General features: G+C 38.2%; 1 protein-coding gene across 1 annotated transcript in view; it reads right to left on the reverse strand.

The window, feature by feature from the left end:
* Nucleotides 1–4,375: 4,375 nt before the first annotated feature.
* Nucleotides 4,376–19,939, reverse strand: part of LOC124607229 (retinol dehydrogenase 14-like) — a 55,093-nt gene continuing 39,529 nt past the window's right edge. The window contains exons 2-7 of the mRNA XM_047139501.1: nucleotides 15,760–15,852; nucleotides 15,417–15,653; nucleotides 5,914–6,096; nucleotides 5,708–5,817; nucleotides 5,535–5,624; nucleotides 4,376–4,738 (exon numbers count right to left, since the gene is read on the reverse strand). Of these exons, the coding sequence (XP_046995457.1) occupies nucleotides 4,634–4,738; nucleotides 5,535–5,624; nucleotides 5,708–5,817; nucleotides 5,914–6,096; nucleotides 15,417–15,653; nucleotides 15,760–15,852 (818 nt within the window). The 3' untranslated portion in view covers nucleotides 4,376–4,633. The remainder of the gene's footprint in view (nucleotides 4,739–5,534; nucleotides 5,625–5,707; nucleotides 5,818–5,913; nucleotides 6,097–15,416; nucleotides 15,654–15,759; nucleotides 15,853–19,939) is intronic.

Below are 19,939 nucleotides of genomic sequence, written 5' to 3' on the forward strand. Positions count from 1 at the left end.
TTGTGTTGCAGTCTTCAGTCCAAAGACTGGGTTGATTCAGCTCTCCATGCTACTCTATCCAGTGCAAGCCTCTTCATCTCCAAATAACAACTGCAACCTACATCTTTCTGAATGTGCTTCCTGTATTCATCTCTTGATCACCCTCCACACATCTCTGTAATACAAAATTGGTGATTTCTTGATGTCTCAGAATGTGTCCTATCGACTGGCCCTACTTTTGAGCAACTGTGCCATAAATTCAGTACCTCTTCATTAATTACATGATCGACACATGTAACCTTCACCATTCTTCTGTAGCATCACATTTTGAAAGCTTCTATTCTCTTTTTGTCTAAACTGTTTATCATCTGGGTTTCACTTCCATACATGACTAAACTCAGACAAATGCCTTCAGGAAAGACTTCCTAACACTGAAATCTATACTCAATGTTAACAAATCTCTCTTCTTTTCTTGCCATTGCCTATCTACATTTTATATCCCAAATAGTAAAACTCATCTGCTACTTGAAGCATCTTGTTTTGTAATCTTATTCCCTTAAAATCACCTGATTTATGTTGCAACATTCCATTATCCTCATATTGCTTTTGTTGATGTTGATCCTGTATCGTCCTTTCAAGACACTGTCCATTCTGTTCAACTGCTCTTCCTTGCCCTTCGCTGTCTCTGACTGAATTATTTTCTTCTCCCCGAACTTTAATGTCTACTCCAAATTTTTCTTTGGGTTCCTTTGCTGTTTATTCAATGTAGAGATTGAATAACATTGGGAATAGGCTACAATTCTGTCTCACTCCCTTCTCAACTATTGCTTCCCTTTCATTACCCTCGATTCTTATAACTGATGTCTGGTTTCTGTACAAGTTGTAAATAGCCTTTGCTCCCTGTATTTTACCCCTGCTACCTTCAGAATTCCAAAGACAGCATTCGGTCAACACTGTCAGCTTTTTCTGAGTCAACAAATGCTGTAAACATAGGTTTGTCTTTCCTTAATCTACTGGGTGCGGCAGCGTTCATAGTAGGATATTAAAAACACACCATCAGACAGTAACTGTAATTTATTTATTACCTCTAATGTCAATTAATAGTTAAAGGTATGTCATTTACTAATGTGTAAGTCATTGTCCATTGTGTGGATTACTTTTTGAATATGTTGTTGTGGTATTCAGTCCTGAGACTGGTTTGATGCAGCTCTCCATGCTACTCTATCCTGTGCAAGCTTCTTCATCTCCCAGTACCTACTGCAACCTACATCCTTCTGAATCTGCTTAGTGTATTCATCTCTTGGTCTCCCTCTACGATTTTTACCCTCCACGCTGCCCTCCAATACTAAATTGGTGATCCCTTGATGCCTCAGAACATGTCCTACCAACCTATCCCTTCTTCTGGTCAAGTTGTGCCACAAACTTCCCTCCTCCCCAATCCTATTCAATACTTCCTCATTAGTTATGTGATCTACCCATCTAATCTTCAGCATTCTTCTGTAGCACCACATTTCGAAAGCTTCTATTCTCTTCTTGTCCAAACTATTTATCGTCCATGTTTCACTTCCATACATGGCTACACTCCATACGAATACTTTCAGAAATGACTTCCTGACACTTAAATCTATACTCGATGTTAACAAATTTCTCTTCTTCAGAAACGCTTTCCTTGCCATTGCCAGTCTACATTTTATATCCTCTCTACTTCGACCATCATCAGTTATTTTGCTCCCCAAATAGCAAAACTCCCTTACTACTTTAAGTGTCTCATTTCCTAATCTAATTCCCTCAGCATCACCTGACTTAATTCGACTACATTCCATTATCCTTGTTTTGCTTTTGTTGATGTTCATCTTATATCCTCCTTTCAAGACACTGTCCATTCCATTCAACTCCTCTTCCAAGTCCTTTGCTGTTTCTGACAGAATTACAATGTCATCGGCGAACCTCAAAGTTTTTATTTCTTCTCCATGAATTTTAATACCTACTCCGAATTTTTCTTTTGTTTCCTTTACTGCTTGCTCAATATACAGATTGAACAACATCGGGGAGAGGCTACAACCCTGTCTTACTCCCTTCCCAACCACTGCTTCCCTTACATGCCCCTCGACTCTCATAACTGCCATCTGGTTTCTGTACAAATTGTAAATAGCCTCTCGCTCCCTGTATTTTACCCCTGCCACCTTTAGAATTTGAAAGAGAGTATTCCAGTCAACATTGTCAAAAGCTTTCTCTAAGTCTACAAATGCTAGAAACGTAGGTTTGCCTTTCCTTAATCTTTCTTCTAAGATAAGTCGTAAGGTCAGTAGTGCCTCACGTGTTCCAGTGTTTCTACTTTTTGAATATGACTCATGTCAAATGATGCCCCCTCTGCACAAAACATTCATTTTGGCGGCATTGGAAGCTTTCCGTAACTCAGCATAACATATTCCCTGGGACATAGCCGACGGCAGTTCTGATGTGATCCTTCAACTCAGGAATGGTGGCACAATGTGTTCGGAACAATTCTTGCTTCAGGTAGCCCCAACGGAAAATGTCTGCACATGAAAGGTCAGGTGAGTGAGGTGGCCAGGAAATGTCACCAAAATGGGAAATTAATCAGTGGTGGTTGGTAACCACAAAGTTGCTGTTATTGGGCAAATGGTTCATTTGAGAACATATGTTTACTGAGAATTTTTTGCTTCTAGTATTGTGTACTTTCAACTGTGTGGATTTACACTGTTAATTATGATACACCCTGTATATCTAGACACAGCAGTCTGCAGAAGGGCAGTGTGGATCATGAGGAAAGTGGAAAAGAAAAAACAACCAACAATGGCACAAGGAAAATATTTTAAAAAAATAAGTGTCCTGCTAAAGAACAACATAAACAACTACTTGAGCAAACTGGTAATGAAAGAAGTCAATGCAAACCCTTCACAGAAAAAGGGATGATTAGTGGGACATGTGTTAAGGCATCTGGGAATATTTAACTTCGTATTGGAATGAGCAGTAAAATGACAAAGACAGACTTTTGGAAACAGATTACTGAATTCCCTCAATGCTGTAAACAGATTAGCACAAGACAGGAAGAGATGGAGAATGGCATCAGCCAGCTGAGTGACTGATGAATGTGAAGCACGAAGAAAAAGTATGGAAAGGCATTTGAGCATTTGCCTCGGTTTAAGGTTTCAGCGCCCTTACTTTTTGTGTTTTATGATGATCAGTGATTTTTGATGGCATAGTCAGAATTTTATAGGCTCATTGCCATGATCCTGTTAAGTTTTCATCCTGTTTCTCAGATTCCAAAATCTCAAAAGGTAGTGGTTATGTGTGTGTGAGTTGTGCTTGTGTGAGTATGGGGGTTGGGGTGTTTGGGGGAAGAGACCAAACAGCGAGGTCATCGGTCTCATCGGATTAGGGAAGGACGGGGAAGGAAGTCAGCCATGCCCTTTCAGAAGAACCATCCCAGCATTTGCCTGAAGCGATTTAGGGAAATCACGGAAAACCTAAATCAGGATGGCCGGACACGGGATTGAACCGTCGTCCTCCCGAATGCGAGTCCAGTGTGCTAACCACTGCACCACCTCGCTCGGTTTGTGTGAGTATGTGTCTGTTTTCTACACTAGAAGAAGATCTTGTGGCTGAAAGCTCAGATGTATAGCAGTCTTTTTGTTGTGTCTGTCTACAACTCAATGTTTCCTTTGTATGGTGAGTTGCACACTACTCTTTCCATAATATTAATATAAATTAGGTGTACCTTATCAAGTGATAAACAGTGTGTGTGTGAATTCCTAAGGGACCAAACTGCTGAGATCATCGCTCCCTAACCTTACACACTACTTAAACTAACTGAAGCTAAGAACAACACACACACACCCATGCCCGAGGGAGGACTCGAACCTCCGGTGCGGCCACTCTGTGCGGCTGATAAATAGTGTGAGCATTTGGGAAGTATCACAAAACTTCAGTTCAAACTTTAATTTTGTTAGCAACTGTTTCTTTTGTTCATAAGGCATGAGTTCTGCAACAATGCTTCATATTTTGATTGCAATATTGTTTTATACAAAAGAGAGTCATCAATAAAAATAAATGTATTTAGCAGAATAAGAGTAAATGTCTGAGAAGTGGGGGATAAACAATAAAAATGTTGCAGATCCTTTTCTGAAAAGAATATTTTGACAACCAACAAAGCAAATGTCACTTACATATCAAATATATGTATGTGCATGTGTCTCTGTATCAGAACTTACAAAGCTCTAAACAAAGGTACAGTTACTTGTTATGTCTTGTATCTGTATTCTCTGTTTCCCTTTGTAACCAAAATATGATTTTTCCTTTAACTATACCAATATTTCACTGTAAGTGTTTCTTCTCTAGGGATGTTGGGGCAAAACTGCAAGTTAAACAATTCAGCTGTTCTGACTGACCACTTTTATTTATTCTTAAGTATTTCGTATATGACATCAATAAATGATTTTACGTTTACAGTTGTCTCTAAGTCTCAAACTTTCATTTACTCGTCGCAGCAAAGTTCTTATTCTCCTACAAAGATGTGTCACTTATAAGAGAAAACAGTTATTTGAAAGCTAGATAAAACTGTACGCATGGTATTATAAAATCATTTACAAAACCCTAAGAAGGTATAAATTTACTTGTTCTTTTGTATATTTTTTCACCAATACTTCTCCTCTGGCTTTAAGCCGACTAGTATTTCACTTTTGATCCATATTTTTCTAGCTAGCTCTTCATCTTGTGCTGAAGAAGACGTCTGTGCCTCCTGTAATGAAGATAAACACATAAGAAATTTAATTGATATTTCCTTTCAAATTTTTTGCACAAAATTTGAGATGCAGTCCTAATATTAATTTGTCAGCTTTGTCAGCTGCATCTTGAAGGAGAGCATTAATGAATACGAGCATGTCAAGATACATTACCTTAGAGATGCAGTCATCTGCTCTTGATATCACACTGACAACTAACTATAATTTAACACAAGTTGTATGTGTTTTGTATAGAGAACATCACCGTACTGTATGTTCTCTTTAAAAGGCTGTTAATTAGTGTTGTTTAAAATTTACAGAATTGCAGTGCATAGAGGAAAAAACTGCTACATTCTAACTAGACTGCCAAGTGTGTAGTGACAGTTATGACAAGATTTTGGGTTTATTTTTCTTGTACTATACTGCAATTATTATAGAGTCTACAATTGAATACTGAAGGGCAATGGTTATTATATACTATATTAATAGAGCCTTATTTCCCATAAAATGAAGGGTTTTTTAATCAGAATTTGATTTACTGTATGAAACTATCTTCCCAGGCATCCATTATGAACATGGAAATGCATATGCTGTTGCTTCAAATTAAACTTTTTTTTTCTTAATTTTGTCACATTAGTCCTTTCAACATTTGGTATTTTGTGTATCTGCATCTGTATCCTACTGCAAAGCAAATTAAATTCTATGTCAACAGTCTCTATACTTAACAAAATCTGATAGCTTATAACAAAAATCACAAAATGATTTCAGAAATAAATTTGTACTACCTTAAAGTTTTATTTATCAATACAATACCTTGCAATCTGCAAAATATTTTCCAGTTACACCCTCGACATCTTCAGACACAGCAAGGTAAATACTTGTTTGTGCCCCTTCATATGCTGTCTGTTAACATCAATATAACTGTTAAACACTCACACTGGGCTTAAGTATGTGAATAACAAACACAGTATGTTCAGGAGAATTACCTTTCCAAAATGTCCAAATAGGTAATTTATAGTCAACATAATGACTCTAGGCAATCTTCGAAGAATATCTGTCTTAACTATTCCTGGATGCAAACTGTTCACAGTGACTCCTGAAAACATTTTCTGTGTATGTAATTACAGGAATATGCATTGAGAGATAATGGATAAAGTAAAAACAGCTTCCATAATTCTGTCTCATATCTTACCCGTCCCCTTTAGTCTGCGTGACAGTTCATTGGCAAACAAGATATTGCAAAGCTTACTATTTGCATAAACCCTCACACCATTATCATCTTTTTCATTTATAGTATCTACACTGAGTTTAGCATATTTGTGTGCTACTGATGATACCATTACAATTCGACTTGGTGCAGACTTCTTCAGAAGATCTGTGAGAAAAAGAAAATGTACATCAGAAAGCTAACCAATAGATAAAAATGATGCCATACTTCAATCTTAGCAAAACATTTGCATTTTGTAAATTACGGAGAGAGCTAAATTATTCAACAAATTTTATGAACAAGGCACAGTCTAGGTGACATATTCATTATTGTAATGATCAATTTTGGCTAAAGTAGTCCATCTTCAGATCTAGAATATGGAGAGTGTGATAGCTGCACCTGAAGTGTGTCATTTTGATGACACGTACCAGGTGATGCTGGTGTTAGTTATCATACTGTCTACATTTTAGATCTGAAGATGATATAATCTAGTGGAAAATGGTCATTGCAATAATAAATGTGTGCTCTGTACCAGAGGTGGTTTAACCGTGTGGCACATGCTACAGATAGGACACTGGAAAAAGTTTTTAGTATTGAGTACTCTCACCTCAATACCAACACATTTTTAATAGAAACTTTTTTACTGGATACTTTTTTACTCATATCAGTACTTTATGGCAGATATTGTACTCATGAGTCTATTAATTATTTATTAAATTTTTATTACTAGCCAAAACTATGGCTGCGTGATTCAGTTCCAAGACTTACAACAACTGAACTCGTGAACACCAAAAGGCCGTCAACTGAAACTATGCATGTGTGAAAAACAGAGCAAGTAAATGAAAACATTTGCAACACTTTGCCTACCTTGACAATATTTCTTTGTTTAAAAGTGCAGATAAATAATTTAAGTAAGCCTGATTACAGTACTGACAGCAGTGAAGCAAAGGCAGTAAAAGATGAGCTAAAAAAGCAAATAGCATGCAGATTTGGACAAACTGAATATAACTCTTAGGCAGTAATATCCTGCTTGCTTGATCCAAGATTCAAAAAAATACATTTTCAGAACCCAGAGGTTGGGTGAGGGTGATATCTACAGGGTGATTCAAAAAGATTACCACAACTTTAAAAATGTGTATTTAATGAAAGAAACATAATATAACCTTCTGTTATACATCATTACAAAGAGTATTTAAAAAGGTTTTTTTTTTCACTCAAAAACAAGTTCAGAGATGTTCAATATGGCCCCCTCCAGACACTCGAGCAATATCAACCCGATACTCCAACTCGTTCCACACTCTCTGTAGCATATCAGGCGTAACAGTTTGGATAGCTGCTGTTATTTCTCGTTTCAAATCATCAATGGTGGCTGGGAGAGGTGGCCAAAACACCATATCCTTAACATACCCCCATAAGAAAAAATCGCAGGGGGTAAGATCAGGGCTTCTTGGAGGCCAGTGATGAAGTGCTCTGTCACGGGCTGCCTGGCGGCCGATCCATCGCCTCGGGTAGTTGACGTTCAGGTAGTTACGGACAGATAAGTGCCAATGTGGTGGCGCTCTATCCTGCTGAAATATGAATTGTTGTGCTTCTTGTTCGAGCTGAGGGAACAGCCAATTCTCTAACATCTCCAGATACTGTAGTCCAGTTACAGTAGCACCTTCGAAGAAAAAGGGACCAAAAACTTTATTGGCTGAAATGGCACAGAAAACGTTCACCTTAGGAGAGTCACGTTCATACTGAGTTGTTTCCCGCGGATTCTCAGTGCCCCATATACAGACATTGTGACGGTTGACTTTCCCGTTAGTGTGGAAAGTTGCTTCATCACTAAACACAATCTTTGAAACGAATGATTCATCTGTTTCCATTTGAGCAAGGATAAAATCACAGAAATCGATTCTTTTAATCTTATCAGCTGCAGACAGTGCTTGAACCAATTTCAGACGATAAGGTTTCATAACTAACCTTTTTCGTAGGACTCTCCATACAGTTGGAATTTGCAGCTCTCTGCTAGCTCTGCCAGTCGATTTTCCTGGGCTGCGAACAAATGCTTGCTGGATGCGTGCTACATTTTCATCACTCGTTCTCGGCCATCCAGAACTTTTCCCTTTGCACAAACATCCATTCTCTGTAAACTGTTTATACCAACGTTTAATACACCACCTATCAGGAGGTTTAACATCATACTTCGTTCGAAATGCACGCTGAACAACTGTCGTCGATTCACTTCTGCCGTACTCAATAACACAAAAAGCTTTCTGTTGAGTGGTCGCCATCTCAGCATCAACTGACGCTGATGCCTAGTCAACAGCGCCTCAAGCGAACAAATGTACAACTAAATGAAACTTTATAGCTTCCTTAATTCGCCGACAGATAGTGCTTAGCTCTGCCTTTTGTTGTTGCAGAGTTTTAAATTCCTAAAGTTGTGGTATTCTTTTTGAATCACCCTGTATTTTACTAAATGGCTAACCTGATTAGTGGACATGGATCCAGTAACAGGCTGCCAATCTATTGGGTTTCTGGGGCAACAAAACCTACACATTAAGAGGTATACTTTTATGTTAAATGTTTAACACACTAAGACAAGTTCTAAGATTAGAAAGTGTGTAAATGTTTTGCGACACCGTAACTCAAAGAGTGCAAATTATCAAACTATACTCTTCCAGTATTTCAGAATGACAGAACTTACAACAATTTTACTGGACCTGTTCACAACACTTTTGCAGTCCGTATCAACATATACCACTGAATGTACCTCCAACATAATGTCCTTGTGTGACACACAGTTCAGAAGATATGATTTCATAAAAATTGAGATGCATGAAAAACTTGCTTTTGCTGAAAATAGAGTGCAAGTTATCCGGACTACAATAATGCAGTGTTTGATAATGAGAGCACTTAGTGACTTCCAAAAAACTTTAAATGCAATTACAAACCTTTTCTAAACTTTTCTCATTCACATGCTCAATATCAAAAATTGAACACAGTAACTCACTTGTAAACTAATCAGAAGTTCAAAGTTGTTTTATGAATGGGAGTTCTACTCTTTACAGAACTGGGGTTTGCTGGGCTACATTAAGGCATTTATCGGCAACTAATATTGCTGCTACCACTGGCACCAGCAGCAGTGAACCAGATTGTGAGTCTTCTCTTGAAATGGAATGCGACATTTGGTATCATCATAAGTGTTGAGTGCACAGCAAACAAGTGAAAAAAGATGGAGTAGTTGCCTATATGATCAAAAAGATGTAAGGAGCCTATGATGCACTATGAGCTAATCCTTTTAGACCAAAGTGCCAACATGGAAGTTTTATTCCCCCAGTTATACAAGGTAGCCAATGAGTATCTGACAATTCCAATGGAATCAGTGCCCTACAAGTGTTTATTTTCAAAGACAGGCAGCATAATGTCAGACTCACGTAATACATTATTAACAAGACTATTAGATAAAACACTGGTTTTGAGTGACAGCACAAAGTAATAATGGGAAATTTAATTATGATTTAATGTATTTACTTTTGGGTACTATTCAGCTGTTTTTCTGATAATCTGTTCTGTAATTACATATTTCAAGTTTCAGTTTTCTTTTTAAAAAAAAAATTGTAATCCGCAATGAAAATAAAAACACTGCTTTATTTAATACCTGTGTCCATCTCCATGGCTGAGTGGACAGCATGACAGACTGCTATGCAGGGGACACTGGTTTGATTCACGGTAAAGCCAGGAATTTGTCCTTGGTGAGCGGACTGGTATGGCATGCACTCGGCCCTCTGAGCCAACTGTGGAGCTACTCTGCCAATCAGTTGTGGTTTCAGGTCAGGAAACCTGACAACAACCAAGAGAGGTGTGTGCTGATGACATGTCCCACCATACTGAATCTGATGACTCCGTTGGATGACAAGGTGGTCGGTCGCACCCTATTGGCCGGTCTAGGGTCGGAACATGTAACTTTACTTACTTATGAATTATTTTAACGTCTTTATTATTTTATTTGAAACTTATTAAAATCAATTTCCTTTCTCTATTTTAGATAGATTTCAAAAATAGAGATGGTGAGTTGGAGCCCATATAGAGTATCTACTCTATTCCTTTTATCAAGGATAAGTGTCAATACGTCAAAGTATTGACACTTCTCTTTTGATACTTTTATGAGTATGAAAGTTTCAACATTCCAGTACTACTTACGAATAAACTACAAATACTTTTCACTTGACTCCATGTCCCTACCTAAAGATTCTGTACTGCACACTTGCCTTTTTCTTTTATTATTTTTTTCCTGGGGGAGGGGTGAATAACTGTTAACAGTTCTGAGTTGAAAACACTAATAACACTGTTCAAGATTATGGATTTCTGATAATCTAGCTCACTTAGTGTTGCTTTTGCAATCCTGTTTAGTTTTGAGTTCAGCCTTAGTGTTTTGTTTACAATACTTCAACACACTTCCACAAATTTTTCATGCTTGCCTTAATGTTCAGCTCATTCAGATACACCATTGTGTTCATTCCCTCCTGCTGAATGTTGCAGTGTTAGGATTCCAGATTCCACCACTGAGTCAAGAATTTCCCAACTGATATTCCACGAAATTTTAACAGGTGACACAGAACTGTGTAATGAATCTCAACATTTTGTTTCCATCCAGAGCTTCAAACATTGTAACTGTGTAATACAATGCATATCCATGTGTAATGTGAGACATAACAATTCATAACACAATCACCATAAACTACTTTCATTCTCTGATGAATCTCCTTTGGGGTGATACCTTCTCCTGTGAAGAATTCAATGACTGCACGTTGCTTAAATTGCATTGACTGACCATCTGCACAGGGTTCCATACTTTACATAGTAACAACACAACTGTTCAATGTTAAGGCTTCCTGCCAACTGGAGCTGTAGAGAAGAGGCTAAGGAGCAAGCCAGTACCTGCCGCATACCAATGCTGCAACTGTTGAAGAATTACATAAGGTCGAGGCATTACTTTTCAATCAATCCTCGTACTTCAAAATCTATGCACCATAAATGCAGAATGAAATTTTTGACATATTCACAGAAAATACATTTTACTGATAATTCCTTAACCAGCAAGCTGTACTTCATGTGATGAGGCACTGCTTTTGTATTACAGGTATGTATTGTGAACATTCAAACAAGGCTACTCTTGCTCACATTTGAGATGAAAATGCTTGTACAACAGTAACCAAAAAGTTTTAGTTATCACCTCAAGAAAATCAAGCTGTGACCATGAGACTTGGTGATGGTGTCAGACCTTCTCTATGTATTCACCCTTCAATGCGACACATTTTCCAAATGATGGATGACTTGACAGATATTTTGTTTGTAGAAATCTACTTTTTGGCTGTTCAGGAGGTGCTATACCTTGAGAACCACTCGTCTTCATTCTGGAAATGGCTGCCACATAAATAAGAAGTAAGTGGATGCTATGTTAAAAGAACATGGATGTGAGGTAAAATTTGATAGCTCAAAGGAGCAGCATGTTTGGCAGAATCCTCTGCAGAATTGAGGTGGAGCATTGTTGTGGAGCAAAACCCCCTTGGAGAGCTTCCCGACATGTTTCATCTTGACAGACTCTCATAGCCCCATTAGGTAGTATGCTCCTGGCACAATTTACCCCTTAAAAGCGTAAGTGTTAGCACCAGCTGGCTGTTGTGGCCAATTCTAGGCACTTCAGTTCAGAGCCATGCGACTGATATGGTCGCAGGTTCGAATCCTGCCTCGGGCATGGATGTGTGTGATGTCCTTAGGTTGGTTAGGTTTAAGTAGTTCTAAGTTCTAGGGGACTGATGACCTCAGATGTTAAGTCCCATAAAGCTCAGAGCCATTTGAACCATTTGTTAGCATGGCAGTCCCAAAAGCAGTCAGCATCACTTTGGTTAATAGCCAGTGGGGTCTTTGGCTTTTTGGAGGTGGTGAAACCACATGTTTCCACTGCTTGCTTTGCACCTTTGTCTTGTTATCAAAATGATATACACAGTTTAATACCATACCATACCATAACAAATATTCTTGGTACCCAAAAAGAGTGTAGCATATCTCTTCATAAAGAATGCTAGTCAAGAGAATCTTGTTATTGTACTGTTGAAAAAGCAGCAGCTAAAAGTATATCCATGAGAATAATTGTGCCCCACAATCATGATGTAATCTAGGATTGAAGTAAGGTCAGCATCAGTTATAATATAATCTGTCATTTTTTAAAATGCAGATCTAGATTTCAGCTGATAGTGCAGCTGTCATCAGTGTGTTATAGGTAGCCGTATAAACTCAACGTAATTGTAATAACACATATTCCAATATAACTTAGTCATGCAGAAACATTAGTCTAATATTTGTACAAGCATATGTTATAATTGAATATGTGTTGTTATAATTATGTGTCTGGGCGCAAAAACTTGAACTGCACTTCAAGATAAAAGATATGTGTCTGTTTGTGGCATTTTCTGCCTTATGCGAGCCTGTAATCAGGGAAAGACTTCTGGGGCACCCATATTTATTTGCAAACCTTTGTATTTTCTTCATTTGGGGGCAAAAATATGCACTGCATACTCTTGCCACAGGCCCACATACTCTTACTCAACAGCATGGGGTAAGAGGACACAAAATTATTTTATAGGAAATTTTTTATTAATTGTCTAATAATAACTGGATGACAATGAAACTTCTAAACAATATTACCAAGATGTCAAACTAGGTGCAGCATACATAACTGATATAATAGTGCTGCAAGTCTTTTTTTAAATATTTAGTAAAACTACAAATGTGTACCTTTACTCCCTCCTGCCCTTCAACCCAGAGCCAAATCTAGTTAGATCAGACAGGCAGACAATGTGGCATAATTTCTCCAGGAAAGAAAAAAAAAATACATACGATTTTAGAACATAAGCAAAAAACTTTTACCTAGAATCATCTGGAAATATACTGGTGAGGTATTGGCTGTGGCTCCTCAGTAAGGACTCTGTCTGCAAACACAGTGCATGTGCCTATCAGCTTTCAGGAAAACAGAGGAATTAAAATATCCATGTTATTGTGTACAACTCACAATGTGCGTTCAGCATCACCTCTCGCACCCAGTGACACGTGGTTAGTATCATGTCATCTATCATCTTTGTTTTGAATATCTGTGGTCTGAATATCTTTGTAACCATAAAACTGCAATATTAGACTTCTTGTCAAATATCATTTACTGCAACCGAATGAGTGTGCGTAAACTGTGTCAGAGTATAACACCAGAAAAATGTTTCATTTTACAGGTGGTTGCTAAAAATGGGTCATGGTGTCATTACCATTGAATACCCAGCATAGGAATGCTGTCCACTTTCCAATATATCAAATTTCATCATGGTTTTTCATAGTTGTTAATACACTGCATGAAGTGGTAAGCTCCCAAAGCGTAATTTTTATTTGAAGAAGGAATTAAACAACAAACAAAGGAACATTAACACATTATTAACTATGTTCAGTGTATCCAGAATGAGATTTTCACTCTGCAGCGGAGTGTGCGCTGATATGAAACTTCCTGGCAGATTAAAACTGTGTGCCGGACCGAGACTCGAACTCGGGACCTTTGCCTTTCGCGGGCAAGTGCTCTACCAACTGAGCTACCCGAGCATGACTCATGCCCCGTCCTTACAGCTTTACTTCTGCGAGTTCGAGTCTTGGTCCGGCACACAGTTTTAATCCGCCAGAAAGTTTCATGTTCAGTGTAGTTCTACAGCTAGTATGTTTTGATACTTCATAAACAGATATATGGCAAATATTACATTCACAAGATTTATACCCATTTCCCTTACAGTATACACAGCATGTTCACATTGAAGTCAGGTAATGCAACTTCAGTTTTGTTTGTCATTAACTACCTATCATTATGTGCTTCTGCTATTTACTGATAAAGCCATATTTATCCAGGAATAAATTAACTCTACTCATATTAACCACTGACAGTTGTGGGACAACCCATATGATACAGTTAAAATACATTTCTATGCTAGTTTCCCTGTTATGTGTAATGCAACACTATTTGTGATATATTCATAGCCCTCTAATTTTTGAGGAATGGCTGACAGAACCCAACAATTTGCAGTTCTTGAAAATATGGCATCTGAATAATTAGAGGAGGCTCCATTCGCTAAATGAAAGTACTTCCAGAGTGGTGGAACCCTTCCAGATTACTTAGGTGGCATATTCTCCTAGTTGGTATGCCACTCCTAGCTGTTCCATTATAAGGATACATATCTATTTGAACATAACAAGTAAAACCATTAGTCTTTTGTTCATGGGACTGGATAAAGACTGATGCGTACAAAACCAAAGTGCATATGTGAAACTGACTAATGAGTTCTCTCATGCTCACTGCTAGCCTCATAAAGGAACATAAACAAGAAGACTTAGTTTACCTGAGAGAACAAAAGTGCAACAGATTTGATTATGGACAATCTGAGAGTTTATTTAAGCTGTTTAAAATTTTATGATTAATTGTTGTAAATTTATTGTGGGCACCTGAAAATGTATTATTATCTGTTTCAACCTGACAAATATGGAGACTGTTTAAAAAATATCTAACCTTGATTTTTATTGTTGAAACCAAGAATGGTATCAGAGCATGCACACTCTGTACATTTGTAGGCACATGTAATGGGCGTGTCTGATTTATTTCACAAATGTGGAAACAACCAGTCACATAAAAGTGAACAGGTGTACCTGGTAGTCTTCAGATTTTGTGTTGTGGGCAAAATGACAGAAAAAGTGGAACAACATTATTGCATCAAATTTTGTTTTAAGCTTAGCGATTCTCAAGTCAGAACAATCTCCAAGATTGAACAAGTATTTGAACTGGATCCGGTCATTCAATTTTAATGCAACAATGGATCTCATGAGGATCTCAGCAAAATTTATGCCAAAGCTGCTAACAATTGAGCAGAAGCAAATTTGTTCAGACATTCCATAGGACATGCTGGATATTGTGAACCGTGATCATTGATGATGAGTCATTGCTTTATGGGTATGACCCACAAACGAAATCCAGTCATCGCAATGGAAGCATTCATCATCACCAAGACACAAAACAGTGTGGCAGGTAAAAGTCATGCTGAACATCTTTTTTGATCCATTGGTGTCATCCATCACAAGGATGCCCCAAAAGGTACTAACGTCAATAAGGAGTTCTACCAGGAGGTTCTGTGTCACCTCTGTGAAGCAGTGAGATGCAAACTGCCGGGCTTGTGGGTAGGGAGCAGTTGGCTTCTTCAGCACAATAACACACTTGTTCGTCCTCTCTCGCGTGACTCATTTGGAAATAACACTTGTATAGATAAAATGTTGCAAAAACAGTTTCAAAATCACACTAGCACACAGTGAAGTAGGATGAACATGGTGATTCTTGAATATAAACATGACACATATTTTATGAAACATATCTTTCTCAAGACAAGCACTACACATCCTCCTTTACCAATTTAAACTACATTACAACTCACCTAGTAATAGAAGTGTTAGAAGGAAAGGTCCAAAATGATTTACATGCATCCCAATTAGTAGATTGTCCTTTGTGAACTTTGGTGGGAGGCCTCCAACACCAGCATTATTTACTAATATGTCCAGACAGTTCTCTGACTTTTTTATGTTCTCTGCAAATTTTCTCACAGATGCTAGAGAACTCAAGTCAACCAGATGTAGAATCACATTTTTATTTCCTGTGCTTCTTATAATTTCATCTGAAAATATAAACTAATTCACTTTTCTGCACTTGAGTTTGTTCTTCATTTCAACAACTGCCATTAAATACAACGACATGGTAAATACAGGAGACAACTGCTGTACCTCTAGCTTCCAGGCCCTTCTGCTGATCACGACAGGCTAAAATTACTCGAGCACCTCTTTTTGCTAAGTCTCTTGCAGTCTCCTTTCCAATACCTTGAAATATAACAGAAAAGGTGAAATAAATGCTTCATCTTCACAAATGTCTTTTTTCCATTGATACTATTTGGTACTGATGTACATCAGATAAGTTATAGAAATTAATGCGTGGATAGAGAATATGTGTGTAAAGATTTTTTATTTTTGTTGTTTATGGAACCATGTCCAGTGAGTAACATATTTCCTGAAAATCATTTACTAATGTAGGGAGACAATAGTCTTGGCAATGAGCCAGTTATACAAAAGAAGCTTATGTGCTACATGGATGTTAAATGGTTTCTTAGAGCTCCTACAGTCACCATTAAAGAACTTGGACTTTTTAAGTTCCTGTTTACTCATTCCTTACTCTTATTTGCTCTTGAGGTGGATTTAAACCTTTTCAAAATTAAAACATTTTCACCTAGTCCTCAACTAAAATGCATGACAAAAAAGTGAGACAGCCAGAAGAGGGGGAGGGGGATGAATTTAAACTTCACAGGTTGATTGGGTGTGTGATGTTATTTCCATGATTACAAATTTCAGTGAAATATACAATGAACTTGGCAGCATGAGCCCACTCATCGATACGGCATTGCAACCCCCTCTGGCCTGGATGCATGTACTAATGTTGCTGGTAAGAGTGTCATAAAGCCACTGTATCCTCTCTTGAAGCAAGACAGTCAACCGTGAATTTTAAAATTTTCACGGCGAATTGACTGTTCAAACAAATTTTGGGCTTGCAGCCGGTTGTCGTTCAATACTTCGCACGATATTTCAACTGGGCACCTGCCAGTCAGACTGCGACGGCTCACCTGAAGATGACTGGCAGGTGCCCAGTTGAAATATCGTGCGAAGTATTGAACGACGACCGGCTGCAAGCCCGAAATTTGTTTGAAAAGACAGTCAACTGTTGTAACTAGTTCTTGATATGCTGGACATGCACTGGGACAGAGTTGACATTTAGCTGGTCCCACATATCTTTGCAGAGACAGGCCTTGGGGATCTTGCTGGCCACAAGAATACCTCAACATCACACAGACAGTTCAGAGAGACATGTGCCACATGTGGGTGAGCACTGTCCTGTTGAAAGATGGCTCATTGATACATTTGCATGGGAGGCAACACATGACGACACAGGATGTCTGTGATGTACCATTATGCTGCATTATTCTGTCTGAGTTCCTTCAGTCACTGCCAGCTGTGACCTGAAGTCATACGAAATGGCTCTCCACTGCATGATGCCAGGAGTAACACCACTGTGAATCTCCAAAACATTGGAAGAATGGGACCTGTCTCCACATTGTCTCCATATTCTCTTAAAATTTCCTTTCTAATACTTTGAAATATAAAGGAAAAGTTAAAATAAATGCTTCAGTTTCACTAGCATCTTTTCCTTCCATTGGAGGTGCAGGCATACGTCTATTTGGTACTAACCCCAATGGTCATCCAGGGTAATGCAGAACTATGATTCATCACTAAACACAATCTGAGGCCACTAATCAGCAGCCTGTGCTTCTCAGTAGTGCCACCATTCCAAACGCAGCCTTGTATGTTGCAGTGTTAATGGCTGTCTACGTATGGGCAGTAATCTCTGGTGTGGCTAGTGCTAGCTCCTACCAGTAGAGCAGGATGTCACAGAATGTTGCAAAACAGTGTTTGTTCTCAGATGGCAGGCAAATGTGAAGGGGTTATGATGTCCTTCGCGCACAATACGGTGATCCTCCTATGTAGGTGTCAGACAAAGTAGGTGACTGGAACCTAGATGTCGAGTGTGCCTGCCCTCACATTTCCGTGCAATTCAGCATTGGACCATCGTCAAATCTGAATGCCCCACAAATCTAAATGTTGCACAATTCATCCAACCAGTCAAATGGAGACCTACAACAAGGCTCCATTCAAATTATGTCAGGTGCTGATAAAACTGTCTCGTGCAAGTGTGAGGCATTTCTGTGTTCTTCACAGTGACAACTGTGATGCTCACATCCCTTATATACTCTCCAAGTCTGGGTAATAATAATAAAGACAAAGAACACTAACACACTCTGGGGGCTGTTCTACCTGTCCAAGAGGATTTACATACCTGTTGATAGTGTGTACATGTACAAAGTTACACTGGTATCTGACCTTGTTTTCTGCGTGCTTCACATTTTTTGTCAGGCAGTGTATTTCAGAATTTTACACACAACAGAGCAAATTTTCCCACAGTTATTTCGCTATAGGAGACAGGGACTGATCTTATATAGATGAAACAAATCATCCTGTCCACCACATTTCAGTGGCGTGAGGTAATACTTTGTGATAACACACCTCATCAAATAATATGTTTATCTGTTGTTGAGGCAATCTTTTGACGGTGTATTGATTGTACATTAGCCAAAGTCAGAGGGAAGTTGCAAAGAGTGAAAGAAACAAGATGGCTCCACATAGAACACCATGGGATGAGGAGCCATGTGGTGAGACCAAGACCCACCTGCCTCCTGCAGTGTAGACTACTTAATTAGGGGCAATGGCAAGTGGGGCAGGGGGGTCTATGGGGACTACAGCCCCCCTCCCCCATGGCGTATCATATTACACTGGATTAAATTACTTCAGAAATCAGCAAATATATTACTCCAACAGATTCAATCATTTTTTTATGTATCAATATAGGTTACAATGTATTTCAAACACATTTTAACACAAGAGTAAGAGAGGAAAATAGCTTAGTATCTAAACCAATAAATATCATTTGATTTAAAATAAGCATCTTATTATTTACTAAAACACATTTTTTACCCTGAACTCCAAAATAGTTACCAAAAACTACTTTAAGAAACACTAAATTTTACCAATTTGTCGGTAGAGGACCCAAACTCTTCTTTTGTTAAGCGATATTCCATATATTCCATTCCTCCAAACCCCCTCCCCCCCCCCCCCTCCCCAACCCCATTAGCCCCGCTCCTTGACCGACTTCTAGAATCGTCCCTAAACATAACCTGTGGGTCACGCTTCCGTGAAAGCAAAAGTCATGCACATGGGTGCCATTGTTCATAATAAAAACTGTAAACAGCTTATATGCCAATATGTCTTTCATAAAGATCCTAACTGAAACAATTATGTACACTTATCTCCAGGAAAGGAAACCACATGGAACAGAGTGAAATACAACACAGTAATACAGCAGTCAACGATGGCTATATCACTCAGTACTGGGCTATATCACTCAGTACTGCCAGCCAGGTAACATTGGCTGCAATAAATGACTACCACTTGTAGCCTTCCTAGCTTCTGACTTTATGATTTCAGGGCTAAGGATTGATTGGCCATCTTAGAGGCAACATACTGTACTCTACTTCTTTAATCTCTCAAATTGTTGTACCTTGTTTTGATTTTAATCTCTTCAAAGTGTAAGTTTCAGCAAACCTGAAATATGACATCAATATATAATTTATATGTGTTACATAACAATACCAGCTTATACGATTGATTTCATGAGTAATTATAATTTTATTTATATTTTACAGTCATGAATTCTTCTGCACTATAATAACATTTAATTCCCAGTAGTGTTTTATGTTTGCTTTAGTATATCCTTTATGTTTCCTCCCATTCTCAATGTAAATTTTCATTAACATATAATAAGAAGTACCTAGTTTCAAGCAGAATAAGCTATCACGTTCCAGGCTCAAACTGTTGGATCAGTGCCTATCAAACAGCAATGAAGATTTACAATAAAACTGGAAACAATTTTAAAGAATTTTCTCAATAAAGCATAAAAATCATTTAAAAAGCCTAAATGTTACCAATGTCTAGAAGAATTCATCAGTTCATATAAATAAAATAGTATACATACAATAAGGGAAGTTCTGCCAGAACATAAATAATTTAGGAGTCAAGGAGACCAAACACTGAACAGTAGCAGCATTGAGTCATTGACAAGCAACATTTTAGTTCATTTTAGTGTGCCTGTAGACTTGTCGATGACTCAGTGGTCCTATGAGGGGCATTCAGTAAGTAATGCAGCACATTTTTTTCTCAAAGCAGGTTGGTTTTATTCAATATTCCAGTACACCATATTATTCCCCACTCTTTTGCCTACAAAACACTACTTCTCAACATAATCGCC

Source organism: Schistocerca americana, chromosome 3 (assembly GCF_021461395.2).
Source record: "Schistocerca americana isolate TAMUIC-IGC-003095 chromosome 3, iqSchAmer2.1, whole genome shotgun sequence".
Lineage (NCBI taxonomy): Eukaryota > Metazoa > Arthropoda > Insecta > Orthoptera > Acrididae > Schistocerca > Schistocerca americana.